This window comes from Oncorhynchus kisutch, linkage group LG28 (genome assembly GCF_002021735.2).
Source record: "Oncorhynchus kisutch isolate 150728-3 linkage group LG28, Okis_V2, whole genome shotgun sequence".
Lineage (NCBI taxonomy): Eukaryota > Metazoa > Chordata > Actinopteri > Salmoniformes > Salmonidae > Oncorhynchus > Oncorhynchus kisutch.
In genome coordinates this window covers 32,572,676-32,595,257 of record NC_034201.2, presented here as the reverse complement: position 1 = coordinate 32,595,257, position 22,582 = coordinate 32,572,676, and the positions used below count along the sequence as shown (strand labels likewise).

Genomic DNA, 22,582 nt, shown 5'->3' with positions numbered 1-22,582 from the left:
CTTGAGCTCAGTGAGGTTGGATGGAGAGCATTTGTGAACAGCAGTTTTCAGTTCTTTCCACAGATTCTCGATTGGATTCAGGTCTGGACTTTGACTTGGCCATTCTAACACCTGGATATGTTTATTTTTGAACCATTCCATTGTAGATTTTGCTTTATGTTTTGGATCATTGTCTTGTTGGAAGACAAATCTCCGTCCCAGTCTCAGGTCTTTTGCAGACTCCATCAGGTTTTCTTCCAGAATGGTCCTGTATTTGGCTCCATCCATCTTCCCATCAATTTTAACCATCTTCCCTGTCCCTGCTGAAGAAAAGCAGGCCCAAACCATGCTGCTGCCACCACCATGTTTGACAGTGGGGATGTTGTGTTCAGGGTGATGAGCTGTGTTGCTTTTACGCCAAACATAACGTTTTGCATTGTTGCCAAAAAGTTAAATTTTGGTTTCATCTGACCAGAGCACCTTCTTCCACATGTTTGGTGTGTCTCCCAGGTGGCTTGTGCAAAAACTTTAAACAACATTTTTTATGGATATCTTTAAGAAATGGCTTTCTTCTTGCCACTCTTCCATAAAGGCCAGATTTGTGCAATATACGACTGATTGTTGTCCTATGGACAGAGTCTCCCACCTCAGCTGTAGATCTCTGCATTTCATCCAGAGTGATCATGGGCCTCTTGGCTGCATCTCTGATCAGTCTTCTCCTTGTATGAGCTGAAAGTTTAGAGGGACGGCCAGGTCTTGGTAGATTTGCAGTGGTCTGATACTCCTTCCATTTCAATATTATCGCTTGCACAGTGCTCCTTGGGATGTTTAAAGCTTGGGGAATCTTTTTGTATCCAAATCCGGCTTTAAACTTCTTCACAACAGTATCTCGGACCTGCCTGGTGTGTTCCTTGTTCTTCATGATGCTCTCTGTGCTTTTAACGGACCTCTGAGACTATCACAGTGCAGGTGCATTTATACGGAGACTTTATTACACACAGGTGGATTGTATTTATCATCATTAGTCATTTAGGTCAACATTGGATCATTCAGAGATCCTCACTGAACTTCTGGAGAGAGTTTGCTGCACTGAAAGTAAAGGGGCTGAATAATTTTGCACGCCCAATTTTTCAGTTTCTGATTTGTTAAAAAAGTTTGAAATATCCAATAAATGTCGTTCCACTTCATGATTGTGTCCCACTTGTTGTTGATTCTTCACAAAAAAATACAGTTTTATATCTTTATGTTTGAAGCCTGAAATGTGGCAAAAGGTCGCAAAGTTCAAGGGGGCCGAATACTTTCGCAAGGCACTGTACGGACACAGAGGAAACACAAATACATTGATCGTTTAATTACATTGATATTTTATTGTGGTCTCAAAAAGTAACTGTTACACAGCACAAAGAATTTAAGCACAAATAAGTTCCTAATTGTCTAGAATGTATCTTCTCATGATCTAGGCTTAAACAGAAGGAGCACAAGATGCCGGAGGAGCAGCGACATCGTGGGTTTGATCATGCATATTGCTTAAGATGATATCTTTAGTAGCATTTCTTCAAGCAGTATGTACAGCTGATTGTGTCTAACAACATCTACATCTTTATTGAGCATTAAGCCCAAATACACTCAAATAACACAAATAAATAAGTGTTGCACTATAGTATATTTGAATGACATGAAATCGTATTTATTTCCAAAAGTGCAGTGTTGACGACCATCAAGCAAAAGAAAGAACAAAGGGGTAACGAGACAAACCACACGTTGACATGCAGTGAAGCAAACTGCTGCAAAACTACGGATCACAAGCATTGACATTCACTTAAAAGGTAACAAACCTGTTCATAAATACTATTCCAAATCAAGAAACCGTGCAAGCATGGCATTTCAACAAGACACAGGTTTTTTTTAAAAGAAGGCCTATGATAATTATGTGTGTGGTGTTCACTGAAAGTCCTAGCTGATAATATCATGCAGTGAACTATCTGAACCATAAAAATCTCAGAAGGGCATTACACTTTCAGATCAAAGTTTGGCAGATGTTTTCAGACCTCAAAAGTAGTCTGATTTCACTACATCTCACAACGTAGTTGAGGTCTGAAAACATCTGACAAACGTTAATGTATTGTGTAAAATGTCCCTTTAATTAACCATTAGAAATTAGTGGTCTTTACCTCGTTCAAAAGAAGTAGAATGGAAAAGTACAAAACATGCACACCTGGAATAATATTCCAGTCACTGTAATATAAATTAGTCACTGTAACAAAAAAAACACAGCAAAATGTCAAATCAGTTTGGAGGCATTGGTGTAAGCTTTAGTCAGTCACTAGACACAAGCTCATTCTATGGGGAATAACGCTTGTGATCCCGCTTCCTTCCAAAATCGTTGGTTACATTAAATTGTCTTTTCGTTTTAATTGATTATGCCATACAGTGAGTAAAACAACAACACAGGCAGAACTGTTGCAAACAAGATTTTAGCCTACAGTAACAACTAAGGGTGTTTTCACATGGGCCTTTTTAAAATAACCAATCTCAGTATTCTTTTAAAGTGAAGATAAAAAATAGCGAAATAACCCAATTTTCTTTGTGTTCATGCTGTCTTTGCCTTTGAATGAGGACTCAACTCTTTTGCCAGTTCACTTCACCCATTTTGTGGTTCAAGTCCTCTTTGCATTCATATTTCTATGTTTAGAAAGGAACCATTCTTTTTCCAACATTCACTCAATTCACTCTGGGTTTTTACAAGGTGCAGGACAAACCATTCCATCAGCGTGTGTTATCGGACAGCTAGATATACCTACTTACATTTTGGCAGCTAATAAATTGCATTTAGTTAAAAGATGAGACATAATTGTAATCAGAAGATACTATTAACATGTAATTACTATTGGTAACAGAATAAATAGCAGATATATATCTGCAGATTAAATAATGCTGTAATTGAAAATTGTACACCCAATGTAGGCTACTGGTCCTTTCAGAGATATCATTTATTTTGCACTCCGTGTTGTGATTTTCACCAAATATGTTGTCTTTTCACACTATTTAAAGATGCACTATGCAGAATTCGCTGGTGTACAAAACTACGCAAAAACGAAACTTCAGAACGGGTAGCATAGAAACAGCACTAATCTACAGCTTCGTAGACTTGCTTTCAACGGGAATTCATTTTTAACTCACATTTCTATGTGAATTTGGTCAGGTCGCCCAAAAAGTTACATATTGTAGTTTCTTACTCCACGATTGAATAAACAGTTTATGAAGCTCGCTTAGTCTATAGATCACATATTGCAAACAAATAATCTGAACTAAAAACTCACATATTTTGGAATTTCTGTGCATCCTTGACAATCACTAATCTATATCCAAAAACAGCACAGGTATTTTCAGTGAGTCTGGGGTGTAATCGTTAGCCAAACAGTCAACCTAAAACACATTTTTGTATTGGACAAATTCAGGTAGGTTCCTCTCCATTTTCATTCCGTCTACTTCCGTTTAAGAAACGTTTGCAACAGAATCAGTGGAATGAATACGTCCCAGCACATCATCATCTTCTCTCTTTTGTGGTACCAATGCGAGGGGTTATGGCAGAAGAAACGGTGTTGCAGTAGTCTAGTGTGTCGTACGGGAATAATGACAAGTGAACCTGTGGAGCTTTGTGCTCACATTGCCCTAAAAAAGGGAATAGGACCACGAAATTCAAGGGAACCTGAACTCAGACCACCCCTCGAGATTGGTTCACTTCGGGGGCTCTTTTGAGGGGTCTGAGTTCCTTTGGAGTGTTCACACTGCATGAAAAAAATAAGCAAGCCGCACTGAGTTCACAAAAATTGTCTGAAAGGGACCAAGTATGAAAACACCCAAAGTCATATGTACGTCTCATGGGGGGAATGTAAATAATTGATTTACTAATTCAGTGAACATTTAATGTGTCACATTCAATATATCTAAACATCTTTACAAATAAAACAATCGTGGACATAGTTGAATAAAGATTTACAAATCAAACAATCATGGACATAGCTGAATAACATTCATAAAATAAATGACAATTTCTTCAAACTGCTATTCTGATTCATGTGAATTGTCCACATTAGTCTACATTTTGGCAATGAGAATTATGCTCGTGTGAAGTGTTCTTATCATGCATTTGACCTCAAATGTGATTAAATACAATTGATAAATATTGGACAAATGATTTAGAAAAGAAACGGCCTTGCTAAGATGATGTCTGCGAGTGATTTAATTGGATGAATGAATGTCTGCTATCTCTCTTGATTGGTTTTGACTGTAAATGAATCCAGTCCTATATAGTGCATAGGCCCTTTTTTTCCAGCTCATTGTATCATTAAGCAATCTTCTTTTAGTAGCCTACTTTCATTTCCTTCATATACCCCTCCTCAACCGATAGAATGTTCTGTCTGCACATTGCAACACAAAGCCTTGCTGCATCCCCACTTAAATAAGGCAGGCAACATAGGACTAGATAGTAACTCTGATTTCCTTATACAGTACAGTGCAGTACACTACACTACACTACAGAGCCAAATATAGAATAAGTACATAGCTCTTGTACAATTCCCTACATAAGCATAGGAAGCTTATGAAGCCTTTTCAGTTTGTGACTTCTGACAGTCTGACAGCACAGCTTAGGCCTACTGTTATTGCCCTGTCTAATGGTAAAGAGGAAGCACTGTCTCCTTAAATGGACTCAAATATTTTTGGTGTCACAGCCGAACATTCATCACAATGAGATGTATTCAAGGGGCTAACGGACTGGAGAAAACAAAGCACTTGTTCCATGATGATTCAATTAAAGGGATAGTTCACCCAAAGTGCATATTCATTTTGTAATTTGGGTAAACTATTTCTTTAAAAATGCATAATAATAGCAATACATAACCAGCAATGGATGGCTGTTGTACAATCACAAATCATTAAAGCAAGGAATAACAATGAGTCAGTGAATGACTATGTGGTGCAGCCTCATCATGCACCCCTACAATCGCCATGGTCATCTAGTGGTGCTGGTGGTTCTGAAGTCGCTGTGGGGGTTAGAGGCAGGGCGTGGAGGAGAGGGTGTGTGTGAGCATGTGTGTGAGCGCTGGCGGGGTGAGCGGTTGGCAGTGACGTGATGTAGCTGGGAGGACGGAGGGAGGGGGGTTGAGGAAGTTAGAGGTATAGGGTCAGGGGTTAGAAGTCAGGGGGAGTGTATTTACAGGTTGACCAGGTGGAGATCGGAGGCGGCGAAGTGGGGGCACAGCGCCATGTCGGGGTTCTTGAGCTGCCGCAGCACCCGCCGGTGGAACTTGGAACGCACACGGTTGAACTCCATGATGTCACAGGGGTCCTCCTCGATCCAGAACCGATGGAACTCCTGCATTAGGTAACCTATGAGAGGAGAGGGTGGGCCATTAGCCGGACAGAACCACAGTAGCCTGGTCCTAGAACTGTTTGTGCTATCTTGCCAATTCCTATGGTCATAGTTGGCTATACAGCACAAACAGATCTGGGACAAGCGGCTGGGATCACAGAGGAGGACCAGAAGAAAACTTACCATTTGGTAGTACAATACATATGGAATAGAGTACCATTTGGTAGTACAATACATATGGAATAGAGTACCATTTAGTAGTACAATACATATGGAATAGAGTACCATTTAGTAGTACAATACATATGGAATAGAGTACCATTTGGTAGTATAATACATATGGAATAGAGTACCATTTGGTAGTATAATACATATGGAATAGAGTACCATTTGGTAGTATAATATATATGGAATAGAGTACCATTTGGTAGTACAATACATATGGAATAGAGTACCATTTGGTAGTACAATACATATGGAATAGAGTACCATTTGGTAGTACAATACATATGGAATAGAGTACCATTTGGTAGTACAATACATATGGAATAGGGTGCCATTATGGGCACAGTGGTTCCCACTCACAGAAGGTCTGCTGGAAGTGGCTGAGGCTGGGCATCTCCGGGGCTACGTTGTACAGGTGGGTCTTCAGGGCTCCACTCACCAGCAGAGAGTAGGCCAGATCCGTGATGTTGATGCCCACGATGGCAAAGGAGTATCTGGAACAATCAGTTATAAACATATCTCATTTGATCTGAAGGCAATCTTTTTAGCTGTGCACAAGCCTCTGTGCTGCCCCCTGTGGTTGTTCCTTCTACATTACTTAATAAGTAGGCAGTAGGCACTAGTGGATATGGACTAGAATGGAATATATTTACAGTCTTATGCTTGTAATGTAGCTTAATGATTTCACAGGTTTTGATTGGGTGAAAATAATGTATGGTCCTGTTGAGATTTGAAATCCACAACGTGGACTTGACCTATTGCAGTGCAAGTATGAGAAGTGATTTTGCCAAGGTTTGACTGAGACAATTGAACTAAAGGAATAGGTCTGTACAAGAGCTGAATCTAAACAAATCCTGGCACACACACACACATTTCACCCTCTGAAAACACACACACATTTCACCTCTGAAAACACACACACACACATTTCACCCTCTGAAAACACACACACACACACAGCCTGAATATAGATGTCACCGCCAGACTTTCAGTGCTGAAACAGCCCCTCTGCCAGAGCCAATTCTCCCTAGATCTACAGTAACACTCCACCCCATGCCCAGATCTCCCTAGAGCTACAGTAACCCTCCACCCCATGCCCAGATCTCCCTAGAGCTACAGTAACCTTCCACCCCATGCCCAGATCTCCCTAGAGCTACAGTAACCTTCCACCCCATGCCCAAATCTCCCTAGAGCTACAGTAACCCTCCACCCCATGCCCAGATCTCCCTAGAGCTAAAGTAACCCTCCACCCCATGCCCAAATCTCCCTAGAGCTACAGTAACCCTCCACCCCATGCCCAAATCTCCCTAGAGCTACAGTAACCCTCCACCCCATGCCCAGATCTCCCTAGAGCTAAAGTAACCCTCCACCCCATGCCCAAATCTCCCTAGAGCTACAGTAACCCTCCACCCCATGCCCAGATCTCCCTAGAGCTACAGTAACCCTCCACCTCATGCCCAAATCTCCCTAGAGCTACAGTAACCCTCCACCCCATGCCCAGATCTCCCATAATCCTTTAAGACACTGCCAAGCCTATGGTATGATGAGGACACATGGACATCAAAGGATTCTTCTTGATATTCTCTCCTGTGCCATCTCCGCTGTGCGTGCGTGTTTTAGGGATTTGAGACTCACCCAATTGCTTTATCAAAGTTCTTCTGTTCCCATTCTGCTTTGCTCATTTTGCTGTGGAGGACACAAGCGTGAGTGTGAGTGTGCATCTAGAGCTCTGACATTGCAGTGTTTTCTGACTACTGAAGTAGCCTGGTCCCAGATCTGTTTCTGCTGTCTTGCCAACTCCTATGGTCATTGTCAGACAGCACAAACAGAACTGCAACCAGTCTACTTCAGAGGTACCTCAGAAACGTACAAAGACCTCAGCTAATGAAACAAGATGAGTAGTGCAAAGAAAGTGCCATGATGCAGTTTCATATGACAATATCCATGACTATTTAGATTCTATAACTCATCGCAATTAATGAATGGAATGCGTAACCATAACAAGTACATATAGAGATAATTCTAAAACGTTGCAAATCAATTGGTCAGTATGAAAGTGAAATGATGAAGTAGTACCTTGCCTCTTTGGGAATGTTCCTACACACGTGAGAGACAGGGATGGAGAGAATGGAGGTGGAGAAAGAAAGAAAGTGAGTGTGCCCAGTGAGATGTAGACCAAAGCAAATGTGCCAAATGACAGAAATTAAAACGCTAGTCACAACTGCAGTCATCCATGTCCGTACTATAAATTGCAGCTATAGACTGACACAGCCACAATGTAGCCTAACCAGTGTGGAAAACCTAGTGTTGGGTTCATTAGGGCACACTGGAAAATAGTCTTAAATTGTACACAACGGAAAGCAAAAATGTGTGTTTCTTATTGGGCAAGTTCAGGTAGTTCCTCCCTGTTCAGTCCTTTTTTTGTTGTTAGGTGCTTAATGAACATGACCCACGAGAAACTCAAAACATCAGAGAGGTCTGAAGGGAAATAGAATTCAAGACTACTGATAGGGATTCCCCTTTTTATAAGATTTCCTCCAATGGGGTTTCAATAGTGGGACTCTGTTATGTTGAGAGTTAGTGTGACTCCAGCGCTTAAATTAATCATACAGGTCGAGTTCCAGGCCAACTACATTGTAGACGTTGCATTGCATCAACCAATGGTTAAGTGCCACTTCATCGACAGCACAGTCGGGCATCTGATTGCTATATCATATGATGTGGCTAGATAATATGTTCAACACCTATCCAGGTGTTGTGGATCTGAAAGGCGTCTCCAATGTAGTCAGCCTGGAACGCGGGATTAGATGGTGAGCTGACAAATAAGCATGATAGGTACAAATCATCCAAAATATCTAGCAGTCATTGGTTCGACCCTAGACAGGTCATTCTTCATAGCATGTTGTAAAGGGTTGAGATAAATCAAGAGCCAATCTCTACGCTATAGGTCAGGGGGCGGGTGAAGGAGGGGTAAAGGGGAGGGAACCACCTGTGTTTCGGCTGCAAGGAGTCATGAAGCACCTGGAGAGCGGTGGCCTTGTCATGCTCAGCAAAATATCTATGGTAGAGGAAGTTAAAACACAGGGGAAACATAAATTAGGATTGTCCAGGATTGTCTCTATGTCCCTTGACATTGTTATTGGATGTATAATCAGTACTGTACTACTGTCTGGTCCTTGTCTGCAGAGGAAAACATTTGTACAGTACAGTGACTCATATTACACACACACACACGACACTGTCACACGACACTGTCACACACACAGAGACACTCACAGAAGATTGTGTAGGCCCAGTAGACCCATGCCCCTGAAGTCAGTCTTGGGGTCATTGCCTTGGAAACCGATCTCACACCACTGCTTGGAGATCCGCCCAGTGAGTGGTGAATCAGGACGCAGTGTCTTCCACAGCTACAACAGAACAAACACAGATATTAATCAGGGAGAGACTACTTACTGCTATCAGTAAATAAAGCCAGATCCCGTATTCATTAAGTGTCTCAGAGTAGCAGTGCTAGGAACAGGTCCCCCCCTGTCAAAATATTGTTATTCATTATGATTTAAAGGCCAAACTGATCCTGGATCAGCAATCCTACTCTGAGACGGGCCCTAATATTCAAAACCTAGCCCTTTCAAACATAGCAAATAATTTATATCAGCAATTCAGTCACCTTACATTCTGAGCAGGGGATCAAATTATTTACTGTATCTAACCCACACAAAGTAACTGCCCCACTCTAGCTCCCAAACTATAGAAAGCACAGAAATTCTACCTGTCTAGCTACTTTATATCAATTCCAGTAAGCACAGATGTCAGCAGCACAAGTCAGTATATCAACACATACATTACATAGTGGTATTTATTGTAGCACTTCATAATGCATTATAATAACATTACATCTTACCTTCATCAGCATCTCCTCATGGTCGGGGTTCTCACAGTCGTACGGCTCCCTGCGTAGCTTCTCCACCTCCGCCACCAGGCTACGGTAACCGACGATCTGGAACAGACTGGCCTGGAGGGAGATGCCTAGCCTGGGGAGAGACACAGCCATGCAAGGATCAGCCTGGAGGTGACGTACTACTAAAGGTTTGTGTTCAATAGACACCAAACGGAAGAGAATGAAAGGGGGAGTGGAGAGAGGCTGGTCTAGTCTTTTCCTATACAAAATGCTCAAACAATAAGCAATGGTGTATCCTAATAAACTCAACCCAGTGCTTCTCTTATGGCTTAGCCTGGATGAGCCTTGAGGTCTGTGAGAGCATGCTCTTTTTGGAGGCTCCTTTTGTAAGTACTGTAGAGCCAGGATTCAATCCAAGGTGCATTGTAGCGCAGGGCACTATAACCGTCTCTTAAAGGTAATTTGCGCCGACTTGCAAGGTTTACCAAAAATGCAATCTCTGAAGAACTTTGTGGAAAATACCTTTAAAAAGGGATTGTCAGCTGTATAGTAACCAGTGCTATACGTGCCTTGGACTGAATCCCGGCCCACTGTAGGTGTTCCAATCCTGGTCAGTTGTCTGACTAGAGTACAAATCAATTGTATTCTAGTTAGGTCGGGCACGTTATGAACCTTAAAAGACCGCTTGGTGGCTCTCAGTACTTCACTATAGTGATTAAATCTGCCTATGCAAATGATGCACAGTGATCAACAGATTCAGTGCTGAACATGATCTTACTGTGGGTTAGTGTCAGGGTTGACCTTCTTCAGGGTCATGATGTCATCGATGGTCTTCTCCACTCGGTCTGGGTGAGCACTGAGGGCAGACTGGCACAGCTGAGAAAGGAAGAGAAAGATGAGGAGAAAGAGGAGGAGGAGTAGGAGGAAGAATAGGAGGTAGGAGGAGGAAGAATAGGAGGCAGGAGGAGGTGGAAAAAGGGGCATGGGGAGAAGGAGGACGAATAGGGTGCAGGAGGTGGAATAGGGGGCAGGAGGAGGATGAGGAATAGGGGGCAGGAAGAGGAGGAGGATGAGGAGAAAGAGGAGGAATAGGGGGCAGGATGAGGAGGAGGAGGAATAGCGGGCAGGAAGAGGAGGAGGAAAGCACAAAGCATCATCATAGTTGTGTATAAATGTGTATAAGTTATGAAATACCATATTACCCATCAAATGTACACCACTCACCTCATTCTTTGAGTACCTGAGGGAAGACTCTGAATGGGAAAAACAAGTTAAAAAAGAAATGCTAACAAACCTACACTATTTCAAACTCCCAGTTCCCACCCACCACTTTTTATCATTCTCATAGCTTACATATCTCTCACACAGAATCAGAATTGAAGAACAGATTAAATTACATGTTGACAAATTAAACAATTATTCAAAAACAATAAGTAGGCCTACCAATCTTAAGGGTCCTTCGGGCCCCTGGCTTGTTGCTGTGGCATATCCGTTGCAGTTCGCACCTCCCCGTGACCTTCCTGATCACAAACTTCAGGCCTCGCCACAGACATTTACAGTACAGGAACACAAAGAACTGTGTCACCACCCTACGGGAGGTGAGAGAGAGAGTATATTCTCTCCTATCAAAAGGACAACGTCAGGGGTATTGGACACTGAATGAGACAACTTCTCTACATTCCTTTTGTGACCGACCCAGGTCTTCTGCGTACCCCATCAAGACTGTGTTAGCAGACTGAGCTAAAGTCTAGAAATTAGCTTGGGGAACTAATTCAAGTCTTCAGGTCACAGTCAAAGTCACTCATCCTCAGTTAGACTAAGTAAGACACACTGATTTAATCTAGGACAGAAGTACAGTGATGTGCCATAATGTTCTGTACCTTGTACAGTGTATGCTTATAATGGGCACCATTGTTAAGCGTTTATGCTCAGGGAAGAGAATACCTGCTCAGCCGCACATTTTTTTTATACTTGAATCCCAAAGCCTGCCACAGTTCTTTATTTGTGTTGTTGTTCAATGTACCCATCAAATTGATGACTGATCAGTCCAAAAGCTGCCCTGGCAGGAAACAGACCTAAACTATCTCCCTCTCCCTCATTAACATGTGAATAACTATTTGCTGTTTGTTAAAAATGACATTATTCTCTATTCTCTTCTCTCTCCTCCCCCTCTCCCTCTCTCTCCTTCAGGCTCCATATTTAGGTCTGAGGGGAGCCACCGCCCCCATCCTGATAAGAGAGTGTAGTTCCAGATGCCCACCTGGACAGAGGGAGAAGCATGACGTGGGTCGGGCACACAGCAGCCTCCTAATGTAGGCTGTACTAGCACCGTGTGTGTGTGAGGGGGGGTGGAGTGTGAGAATGTGAATTTCTGTTGTAGGGAACATCTACAGTTGAAGTCGTAAGTTTACATACACCTTAGCCAAATACATTTAAACTCAGTTTTTCACAATTTCTGACATTTCATCCGAGTAAATATTCCCTGTTTTAGGTCAGTTAGGATCACCACTTTATTTTAAGAATGTGAAATGTCAGAAAAATGGTAAAGAGAATTATTAATTTCAGCTTTTATTTCTTTCATCACATTCCCAGTGGGTCAGAAGTTTACATACACTCAATTAGTATTTGGTAGCAATGCCTTTAAATTGTTTAACTTGGGTCAAACGTTTCAGGTGGCCTTCCACAAGATTCCAACAATAAGTTGGGTGAATTTTCCTTGCTCAAACACGCGTTTTCAGTTCTGCCCACAAATTCTCTATGGGATTGAGGTCAGAGCATTGTGATGGCCACTCCAATATCTTGACTTTGTTGTCCTTAATTAAGCCATTTTGCCACAACTTTGGAAGTATGCTTGGGGTAATTGTCCATTTGGAAGACCCATTTGCGACCAAGATTTCCTGACTGATGTCTTGAGATTTTGCTTCAATATAGCTGACTGATGTCTTCAGATGTTGCTTCAATATATCCACATAATTTTCCTCTCTGATAATGCCATCTATTTTGTGAAGTGCATCAAACCCTCCTGCAGCAAATCACCCCCACAACATGATGCTGCCACCCCCGTGCTTCACAGTTGGGATGGTGTTCTTCAGCTTGCAAGCCTCCCCCTTTTTCCTCCAAACATAACGATGGCCATTATGGCCAAACAGTTCTATTTTTGTTTCATCAGACCAGAGAACATTTCTCCAAAAAGTACGATCTTTGTCATAATGTGCAGTTGCAAACCGTAGTCTGGCTTTATTTATGGCGGTTTTGGAGCAGTGGCTTCTTCCTTGCTGAGCGGCCTTTCAGGTTATGTCGATATAGGACTCGTTTTACTGTGGATATAGATACTTTTGTACCTGTTTCCTCCAGCATCTTCACAAGGTCTTTTGCTGTTGTTCTGGGATTGATTTGCACTTTTCACACCAAAGTACGTTCATCTCTACGAGACAGAGCGCGTCTCCTTTCTGGGCGGTATGATGGCTGCGTGGTCCCGTGGTGTTTATACTTGCTTACTATTGTTTGTACAGATGTACAATTTCTCTCAAGGATGAACCAGACTTGTGGAGGTCTACCATTATTTTCTGAGGTCTTGGCTGATTTCTTTTGATTTTCACATGATGTCAAGCAAAGAGGCACTGAGTTTGAAGGTAGGCCTTGAAACACATCCACAGGTACACCTCCAGTTGACTCAAATTATGTCAATTAGCTTATCAGAAGCTTCTAAAGCCATGGCATCATTTTATGGAATTTTGCAAGATGTTTAAAGGCACAGTCAACTTAGTGTATGTAAACTTCTGACCAACTGGAATTGTGATACAGTGAATTATAAGTGAAATAATCTGTCTGTAAACAATTGTTGTAAAAATTACTTGTGTCATGGACAAAGTAGATATCCTAACCGACTTGCCAAAACTCTAGTTTGTTAACAAGAAATTGGTGGTGTTTAAAAAACAAGTTGACAAGTTGACAAAATGACTCCAACCTAAGTGTATGTAAACTCCTGACTTCAACTGTATTTGTTTATTTGGATCCCCTTTTGCTCTTGCAGAAGCAGCAGCTACTCTTCCTGCACTGTAAACCCCAAAGCATTTTTAACTCAAATACTTATAGTACATTGAACTCAATGTCAATGAAAAGTCATTTTTACTTAAAATGTGTATGTGGAATTGACTGAAAACTAAATGAGAAGTCACATCAACAAAAACAAATTATGTTTCAACTCATTAACTTTCTTCCCAGCATGCTCTACTGCAGGTCCATTTCTGGGAAATGTTTGTAATATGTGTTTTTGCATGTACAATGAGTGAGTGATTGATTAGTCTTATGCTACACAAAGATAAATAACATACATTTTCCTAAACTAATCCAAACATTTAGTTCGATTGTTTTGCAATCAAAACCCTGTCAGTCCTTATGCAGGTTGTGGGTGAATAACAATTCCAACTGTTGAATAGCCTAACTCTGACTGGATTCCAATAGGAATTACACATCACTTTGCAAACTGGCCTAATGTGATTTACAGGCAGGGTTGCAAATCCTTGTACATTTCCCAGGTTTTCTAGAAATCTGGGTTGGAGGATTCCTGGAAATCTTCCAACCAAGATAGTTTTTTAGATTTTTTAGATAGTTTCAAGATTCATTTTTTAACTGGTTAAATTGTGTTTGAGATCATTTTTTTAACTGTCTAAATGGTTAAATTAGTGAGAAATAGATATTGTTGCAATGTGAGTGGGCAACATATACTATCGTCTTAAATTGATATGTTTAATTATTTTTCCATATGAAATGATTGGATATTTCCCTAATTTCCCTAATGTGGACAGTTTGTGCTATTACCTTACACAAGCTTGCATTTCTACCCCATAAAATTGAGTGGAATTACACATCCTTTTTACCTTAGATTGGTAATGTTAGTATAAACGTTTATAGTCATCACAATGACAAGATTGACTGCTTAAAACATCAATATCTTAATGAAATGGGTTAATGGAATGACACCAAAAATTTGAGGTGGTCTCTCTATAAAAGTCGTTGGCTACACACCAATACACAGATTTGACAGTCAAATTTAAATAGCTGCTAAACGTTTTCACTGTTGATATCCTATGCCACACTGTAATTCATTTGAAATAGGATCAGTTTGGGCCAGAAGGTTACCGACCACCACGGATGAGCTCACTCAACTTGCCTGTCTCATTACACCACGGTCAGAGCCGACTGCAGACAATGATCAGGTAGGGGGAAATCAGATTTTCAACATTTATCATTTTAAAATGTATGCAACGATTTTCCACCAACAGGTTTCTTTCTGTGAGAATGCACCACACACAACCAATAAGGTTGAGTACCTTATGAAAAGCTGTAGACCACACTATCTACCAAGAAAGTTCTCATCTATATTATTCGTAGCCGTCTATTTACCACCACAGACCGATGCTGGCACTAAGACCGCACTCAACCAACTCTATAAGGCCATAAGCAAACAAGTGGCGCTTCTAGTGGCCGGGGACTTTAATGCAGGCAAACTTAAATCAGTTTTACCACATTTTTACCAGCATGTCACATGTGCAACCAGAGGAGAAAAAAAATTCAAAGGGAAACCCAGACGCGAGCTGCCCAGAGCCTACCAGACAAGCTGAATGCCTTTTATGCTCGCTTCGAGGCAAGCAACACTGAAGCATGCACGAGAGCACCAGCTGTTCTGGATGACTGTGTTTTAACGCTCTCGGTAGCCGATGTGAGCAAGACCTTTAAACAGGTCAAAATTCACAAAGCCGCGAGGCCAGACGGATTACCAGGAAATGTACTCAAAGCATGTATAGACCAACCAGTAACTGTCTTCACTGACATTTTCAACCTCTCCCTGACCAAGTCTGTAATACCCACATGTTTCAAGCAGACCACCATAGTCCCTGTGCCCAAGGAACCTAAGTTAACCTGCCTAAGCTAAGGACCCTGGGACTAAACACCTCCCTCTGAAACTGGATCCTGGACATCCTGTCGGGCTGCCCCCAGGTGGTAAGGGTAGGCAACAACACGCTGATCCTCAACATTGGGGCCCCTCAGGGGTGTGTACTTAGTCCCCTCCTGTACTCCCTGTTCACCCACAACTGCGTGGCCAAACACGACTCCAACACCATCATTAAGTTTGCTGACTACACAACAGTGGTAGGCCTGATCATCGACAATGATGAGAGCCTATAGGGAGGAGGTCAGAGAACTGACAGTGAGGTGCCAGGACAACAACCTCTCCCTCAATGTGAGCAAGACAAAGGAGCTGATCGTGGACGATAGGAAAAGGAGGGCCGAACAGGCCCCCATTAACATCGACGGGGCTGTAGTGGAGCGGGTCGAGAGTTTCAAGTTCCTTGTGTCCACATCACCAACGAACTATCATGGTCCAAATACACCAAAACAGTCGCGAAGAGGGCACAACAAAACATATTCCCCCTCAGGAGACTGAAAATATTTGGCATGGGTCCCCAGATCCTCAAAAGGTTCTACAGCTGCACCATCGAGAGTATTCTGACCGGTTGCATCACCGCCTGGTATGGCAACTGCTTGGCATCTGGCCATAAGGCGCTACAGGGGGCAGTGCGTACGGCCCTCTGGACCTATATAATAGGCGTGTCAGAGGAAGGCCCAGAAAATGGTCAGAGACTCCAGTCACCAAGTCATAGACTGATTTCTCTGCTACCGCATGGCAAGCGGTACCGGAGCGTCAAGTCTAGGACCAAAAAGCTCCTTAACAGCGTCTACCCCCAAGCCACAAGACTGCTGAACAATTAATCAAATGGCCACTGGACTATTTACATTGACCCCCCCCCCCTCCATTTGTTTTACACTGCTGCTACTCGCTGTTTATTATCAATGTATAGTCACTCTACACCCACCTACATGTGCAAATGACCTCAACTAACCTGTACCCCAGCACACTGACTCAGTACCGTTACCCCTGTATATAGCCTCGTTATTGGTATTTTATTGTTACCTTTTTATTATTTTTACTTTAGTTTAATTAGTAAATATTTTCTTAACTCTTCTTGAACTGCACTGTTGGTTAAGGGCTTGTAAGTAAGCATTTCACGGTAAGGTCTACACTTGTTGTATTCGGCGCATGTGACAATTAAAGTTAAGAAATAAGAAATGCATAACTGCATATTCCGATTACCGACTTTGAGCGTTTCATCATGGTTTGCGTTTTCAACACCAATCAAATAAGAGTTTGTCAATCTCGACAAATAGAAAATACATCCCTCCCTGCTAAGTATCTAAAGCGTGGAATCTCAGAATGCCATTAAACTTTTTGTTGTTTTGAAACAGTCTGTTTGCAATCATCGATTGACAGGTGCGCAGTTTGGATGCAGGACGCAGGTAGCCGAAAGGAGAATTTTGAAGTAGCCTAATAAGATTTTTTTTAAATGTGAATGGTTGTGTTTATGCTACAAAAATAAGGTAATACAATTTAAAAGATAAATGACAAATATTTAGGCTATAATTGAAGCATTAGGATCTAGGTCAAGGAATAGCCTCTTGGATCGGAAAGGAGGCAGAACGTGCGTTAAGCTTTTTTTGAATACCAGGGTATGCTGGGAGCATAGGCCTTTGCGGCTACAATATATAGGACGACTTGGGAGAATGATGATTGGCAACGGACAGAGCATCAGTATCAGAAAAAAACATTTCTGACAGTCCTGTTCTGTGCCTTTCTAGAATGTATAATATGTAGAAAGTAGACCCACAACTGAACCAAATGGAATTAATGGAAATAACAATAACAATTCAAATAACAGGGCTTTTATGCCGTTATTCAAATGACATTTTCACTGCAGTTTACAGCCGAGTGTAGAATGGTACTCATTTGAAAACAATAATGCTAATATTAATTGCATTGTGGCGTTGTAGGCTAGTCTAGGTAGGGTAATTGTATTCTCCCTAAGGCCATACAAATTGAATTAACTGTATAACAGCAAAAAAAAAAGGATCGCTATCACTAAATCAAATAAAAGCTGTATACTTTGTAATAATACTAAACAACCTTTGTACATCACCTAACGACCTCACCAAGAGATTTTAGCCTTTTGGTATTGTAGCGAACGATGAGGCAAGGCAATGCGGGAAAGACAAACACTCGAGACATGGTGTTAATAGGATTAACCCACTTGCAGAGATTTGTAATGTGGCTCATATAGCGAGGTTTGCTACATCGCCCCCTCCTTATTTAAAGGCATGTCCCTGTGCTTCGACTACTCAGCCCCGTAGCACGTCTGAGCCATGCGTTCTGATGGCCTCACGGCCGTCATCCCACTTCTGACACCAATGTAGCAAACAGCAGGACAAGGAAGTGAAACAAGGTCACTGGCGTGAAATTTAAACATCCTATGCATCGTGCCAAAAGGGTTAACACACTTGGTTGGAGTAGTATAATTTCATCTTATATTTTACCCACTTAGCAGACACTTTTACTCAAGGGCACATCAACAGATTTTTCACCTAAGACAGCTCAGGGATTTGAATCAGCAACCTTTTGGTTAATGGCCCAATGCTCTTAACTGCTAGGCTACCTGCAACCCTCATCATGGCTCATATTACAGTCACAGAGACCAGGGTTTGCGTCCCAGTCAGGGTACCCCCTAAACCACTAATGTGCCTTCGGAAAGTATTCAAACCCCTTGACTCTCTCCACATTTTGTTACGTTACAGCCTAACTCCTTCCTGTTTGGCCCTGTCCGGGGCTGTCCTCGGATGGGGCCACAGTGTCTCCTGACCCCTCCTGTCTCAGCCTCCAGTATTTATGCTGCAGTAGTTTATGTGTCGGGGGGGCTAGGGTCAGTTTGTTATATCTGGAGTACTTCTCCTGTCCTATTCGGTGTCCTGTGTGAATCTAAGTGTGCGTTCTCTAATTCTCTCCTTCTCTCTTTCTTTCTCTCTCTCGGAGGACCTGAGCCCTAGGACCATGCCCCAGGACTACCTGACATGATGACTCCTTGCTGTCCCCAGTCCACCTGGCCGTGCTGCTGCTCCAGTTTCAACTGTTCTGCCTTACTATTATTCGAACATGCTGGTCATTTATGAACATTTTAACATTTTGGCCATGTTCTGTTATAATCTCCACCCGGCACAGCCAGAAGAGGACTGGCCACCCCACATATGCTCTCTCTAATTCTCTCTTTCTTTCTCTCTCTCGGAGGACCTGAGCCCTAGGACTATGCCCCAGGACTACCTGACATGATGACTCCTTGCTGTCCCCAGTCCATCTGACCGTGCTGCTGCTCCAGTTTCAACTGTTCTGCCTTATTATTATACGACCATGCTGGTCATTTATGAACATTTGAACATCTTGGCCATGTTCTGTTATAATTTGATTTGATTTGATTTGAACTCTAAAATTGATTAAATTAAGAAAATCCTTAGCAATCTACAAATAGTTTTTGTCATTATGGGGTGCAATAAAAATAAATAAAAAATACATAAATACATTTACATAGGTATTCAAACCCTTCGCTATTTCAGTTTTACATTTTTAAGAAATTAGCAAAACTGTATAAATCTGTTTTTGCTTTGTCATTACGGGGTATTGTGTTTAGAATGATGAAGGGAAAAAACGATTTAATCAATTTTAGAATAAGCCTGTAACCTAACAAAATGTGGAAAAGTCAAGGGGTCTGAATACTTTCCGAAGGCACTGTATATTGGTGTCAGGTGTTGAAGAGCAACATTAGTCACAGTACATTTGTGTTAGGCTAGCAGTGTTTTTGTCAGGTTTCTGTACAGTGATGGCAGAGTATGCTAAACAAATGTGCACCCGATTGCTACAAATCATCATATCATTCGGCCAGGTAGGCCTACTTTGCAGTCTACATTTAAGGTAAACGGAATCTCTTTCCCCCATACGTCTGTCCCAATTTAGCTACTCCATGCTGTTCTACTTTAGCTACTCCATGCTGTCCTACTTTAGCTACTCCATGCTGTCCTACTTTAGCTACTCCATGCTGTCCTACTTTAGCTACTCCATGCTGTCCTACTTTAGCTACTCCATGCTGTCCTACTTTAGCTACTCCATGCTGTCCTACTTTAGCTAGCTATGGTTAATAAAGCGGGGCAACTAAAAAAATGACAGAAATACAAAATGTGAACATAATATTGGCATTTTTGTATTTTGATGCACCAATATAAGTATACACATTTACATCACAATTTGGCACAGTGCATTATTTATGACAGTAGTATAACCTTAAAATCAAAAAAAAAAAAGCTACATCACTAATCTGTACTGTGTGCTTTGCAGGGTGTGGTTTCTCTGCAAGGACTTAGTAACAATAGTTTTGATTTTCTCTTGTCAGACCAAGAAATAGACAAGTCAGGATTAAGCAGTCCCAGTTTATATGATGTCCCACTCTTTCTGAATTCACCCTATTCATGAAAATGTATTGTCAACAGGAAGCAGCAACAGCATCATTTTCAACGTAAATTTAAGCAATATAATTATTCTCCAATTGTATTGTACTTAATCAGGTAAAAACTGCAGAATGGGTCCAAAAACGTGCTGTGATTGATTTATGTTGATGTACCAGAAATCACCAACAGGGGTTTGCCCTGCCTACTAATATGAAGCAGATGATACTATGAAAGGATACACAGTAGCCATGTAGACTAACACATGTCCACTGAGTGTATTGATCACAGACGACACATCCCGGGGGACCGTTTTCTCTCCCCACTGCCTGAGAACGAGACTGGCATGCTAAGTAGGCCAAGCACACGCAGGGTGAGCGCATTCAAACATTAGCCAACTCCATTAGCCGATGGAGCAGCACCAAGCACTGCCATGGGACACGGGAATAGGCGGAGAGCACTTGTGCTTGCAAACACTCACATGGTAACTAAGTAATTGGTAGGCCTACACTACGCACAATAACTACCCTAACCGAGCGTCGTCACTGAAAAGATCGTAAAAGCGCAAAGGCGCGAGAATAAAGGCCTAGTTGCCTGCAAAAACCCTCCGTTCTCTATTCTCCTACACCTGACCGATTGGCGGAGCTGTCCTTTCAGCACCTCACACACAAGGGCACAGATAGGCCCGATTTTATGTGACAATCTAAACAATACGGTGTAAATTAAATTCGGTTGTCAAGCTTCTTGATAACTAGCTTCTTATTCATTCGCATTTGACCGTGGAAAAACAACATGCATTTAAGGCCACTGGGAGGACTTCGTTTACCATTTAAGGCTATATAAACAAAATGTCACTCCACATGAGTGAAAAGAAAGCATTCAACATTTTAGGCTTCGCCTATGTGAGTTGACAGTATAGTCAGGGTCTCATTACAAGAAGTTCTGACCATTCATTAAAAACATATTTATTAGGCCAGGCCTATAGCAAAGTATCCCTTGCAGAAAGAGCATGTATTTGCCTACCTCAAAAAATGCTTCATTTTTATGGTTTTGCCGAGTTCCTTATGGTTTCTTTAGAAATGACACACAGGCAATGGCCGATGTATTCCTGCATAAAAAAGAAACAGGTGGGAAGGGAAAAACATAATTTTACATTCTTGATACAAGCACACAGAAACAAAGATAGCCCTAAAACGTGTTAATGTCTGGTGAATGGCGCGTTTTATGTGGTCGGCAGTTTCCATGGTGCTGCTGTGCTGTCGGATTATAGGCTATATGCTACATTGCTGTGAGCAAGTAACAATATAGCCTAGCCTACCAGTTCTTCGGGTAAGGCTACCTGCAATATGATGAAATTAACATTCTTAATCTCATTATAAGGTAAATACATCACACAGTTGTGTGGTTTGGTGCAGCCTGTTTCTCGAAGCTAATAATTGGCACCCAAATCACACCATGCATAATCCGAGCTCTCGAATAACACAATGAAATCAATCGTGCGTCCCAAATGGAACATGCACATATTTACCAATATATCAATAAATTGCACTCACAGGAAAGAAGAAATGAGAGGAGCCTTAAAAAGACGCAATAGATTGCCGCCGGTGGTGGCCTCGCGTTTGTGTGGTTGTCGTCTTCACTCCGTAGCAGGTAACTGTTCTTCCTCCATGATGACAGTGTCACTGAATGGATGGGGAGACGGAGCGGCAGAACAGCATCGCAATGCAGGGTTGTGGCCGCCGCGAGGTGGAGTAAAGAGCGTCAGCCCAGCCCAAGCCTCGCGCTTCAGACAGACACCTTCGTATAAAAAAAACGGGTCACCGACTCATCAGACCCAAAGAGATGTCCACCTAAATTATATAATTTTATCAGATTGTCATATTTGTTTTGTGTCGCTTAGGCCAGCTAGCCTACTTGGTAAATGCGGTGCGTCTGGCTACAAAATAGCTTAGGGAGCAGGAATCGCAGTCTGTCAGGGTCAGGTTATGTCTGTCCATTTCGACTGTCAACCATAAAAACAACTCTATATTTGTGACACTATAATAAGATCAAATGGGCTATTAAGCCTATATACGTATTGGATGCGCGAGCACGAACCTCAAGGTTTTAAATTATGTGTTCTAATGAGCTATCAATATTATCTAGTTGTGTGATTTACAGGCCCCGCGATCTGTTATTTCTGTACGTCCAACAGTGCATCGTCTTATAGGGCTAGGCTATCGATCTGTTTCTTGTATTGTCTCAAGACAGACCTGGCAACTTGTCTAACATGATGCAGGGTCTTTCTCTAATTATAGCCTATCATTAATTCTGATTTGGTTTCTAGGATAACTGTCTCCATACACTGGAAATATTAGTTGTGCATGGTTTGACAACCATAATAATAACCAAGACTAAGAATCAAGATGTTAATTAAATAATATGTATAGCCATAATGCAGCAATTGGTTTGCACTTTGCAGCATTGTCCTTTCAATGCTATCTGTTCGTCTGAATATGGGACATTACATTGACAAACTGACAGTCACTGAGGGATATAGCACAATAATGACAACACAACATCCACATAGAAAATAAGAGCCATGATGAGGTAACCAGAAATACAAGAGAATAACTGACTTTATTATCATCAATAGGCTATTTAACCCATGTGTAGTCTTAACATTCTGTATACTCCCTTTGTCCTAAGGGTAAAAAATGACCTGTCTTCACTAAACCCCCAAA

The 22,582-nt window shown here is 41.8% G+C and overlaps 1 protein-coding gene across 3 annotated transcripts; it reads right to left on the bottom strand.

Moving 5' to 3' along the window:
* Window positions 1-1,323: 1,323 nt before the first annotated feature.
* LOC109873387 (ELMO domain-containing protein 1) lies at window positions 1,324-21,659 on the bottom strand. Of its 3 annotated transcripts, XM_031808362.1 has the most exons (12): window positions 21,413-21,602; window positions 20,883-20,967; window positions 10,923-11,068; window positions 10,704-10,732; window positions 10,258-10,355; window positions 9,483-9,612; window positions 8,855-8,988; window positions 8,568-8,636; window positions 7,655-7,675; window positions 7,214-7,264; window positions 5,939-6,072; window positions 1,324-5,370 (listed from the first exon to the last, which is right to left on the bottom strand). In XM_031808362.1, exons 2-12 carry the CDS (start codon window positions 20,897-20,899, stop codon window positions 5,195-5,197), a joined length of 1,005 nt encoding a protein of 334 aa, XP_031664222.1. In that variant the 5' UTR covers window positions 20,900-20,967; window positions 21,413-21,602; the 3' UTR covers window positions 1,324-5,194. The 3 variants fall into 3 exon arrangements, with proteins under 3 accessions (XP_031664222.1, XP_020320635.1, XP_031664223.1); XM_020465046.2 differs by lacking the exon at window positions 7,655-7,675 and having other exon boundaries at window positions 21,413-21,659; XM_031808363.1 differs by lacking the exon at window positions 7,655-7,675 and having other exon boundaries at window positions 20,883-21,198; window positions 21,413-21,597.
* Window positions 21,660-22,582: the final 923 nt, after the last annotated feature.

What these genes read in the sequence shown, in the direction of transcription:
- LOC109873387 (XM_031808362.1), bottom strand. An exon ending in CCGAAGGACCCTTAAGATTG is followed by an intron (nt 10,733 to 10,922) that starts GTAGGCCTACTT and finishes TTTCCCATTCAG; the next exon opens with AGTCTTCCCTCAGGTACTCA. An exon ending in ATGAGGAGATGCTGATGAAG is followed by an intron (nt 8,989 to 9,482) that starts GTAAGATGTAAT and finishes GTTCTGTTGTAG; the next exon opens with CTGTGGAAGACACTGCGTCC.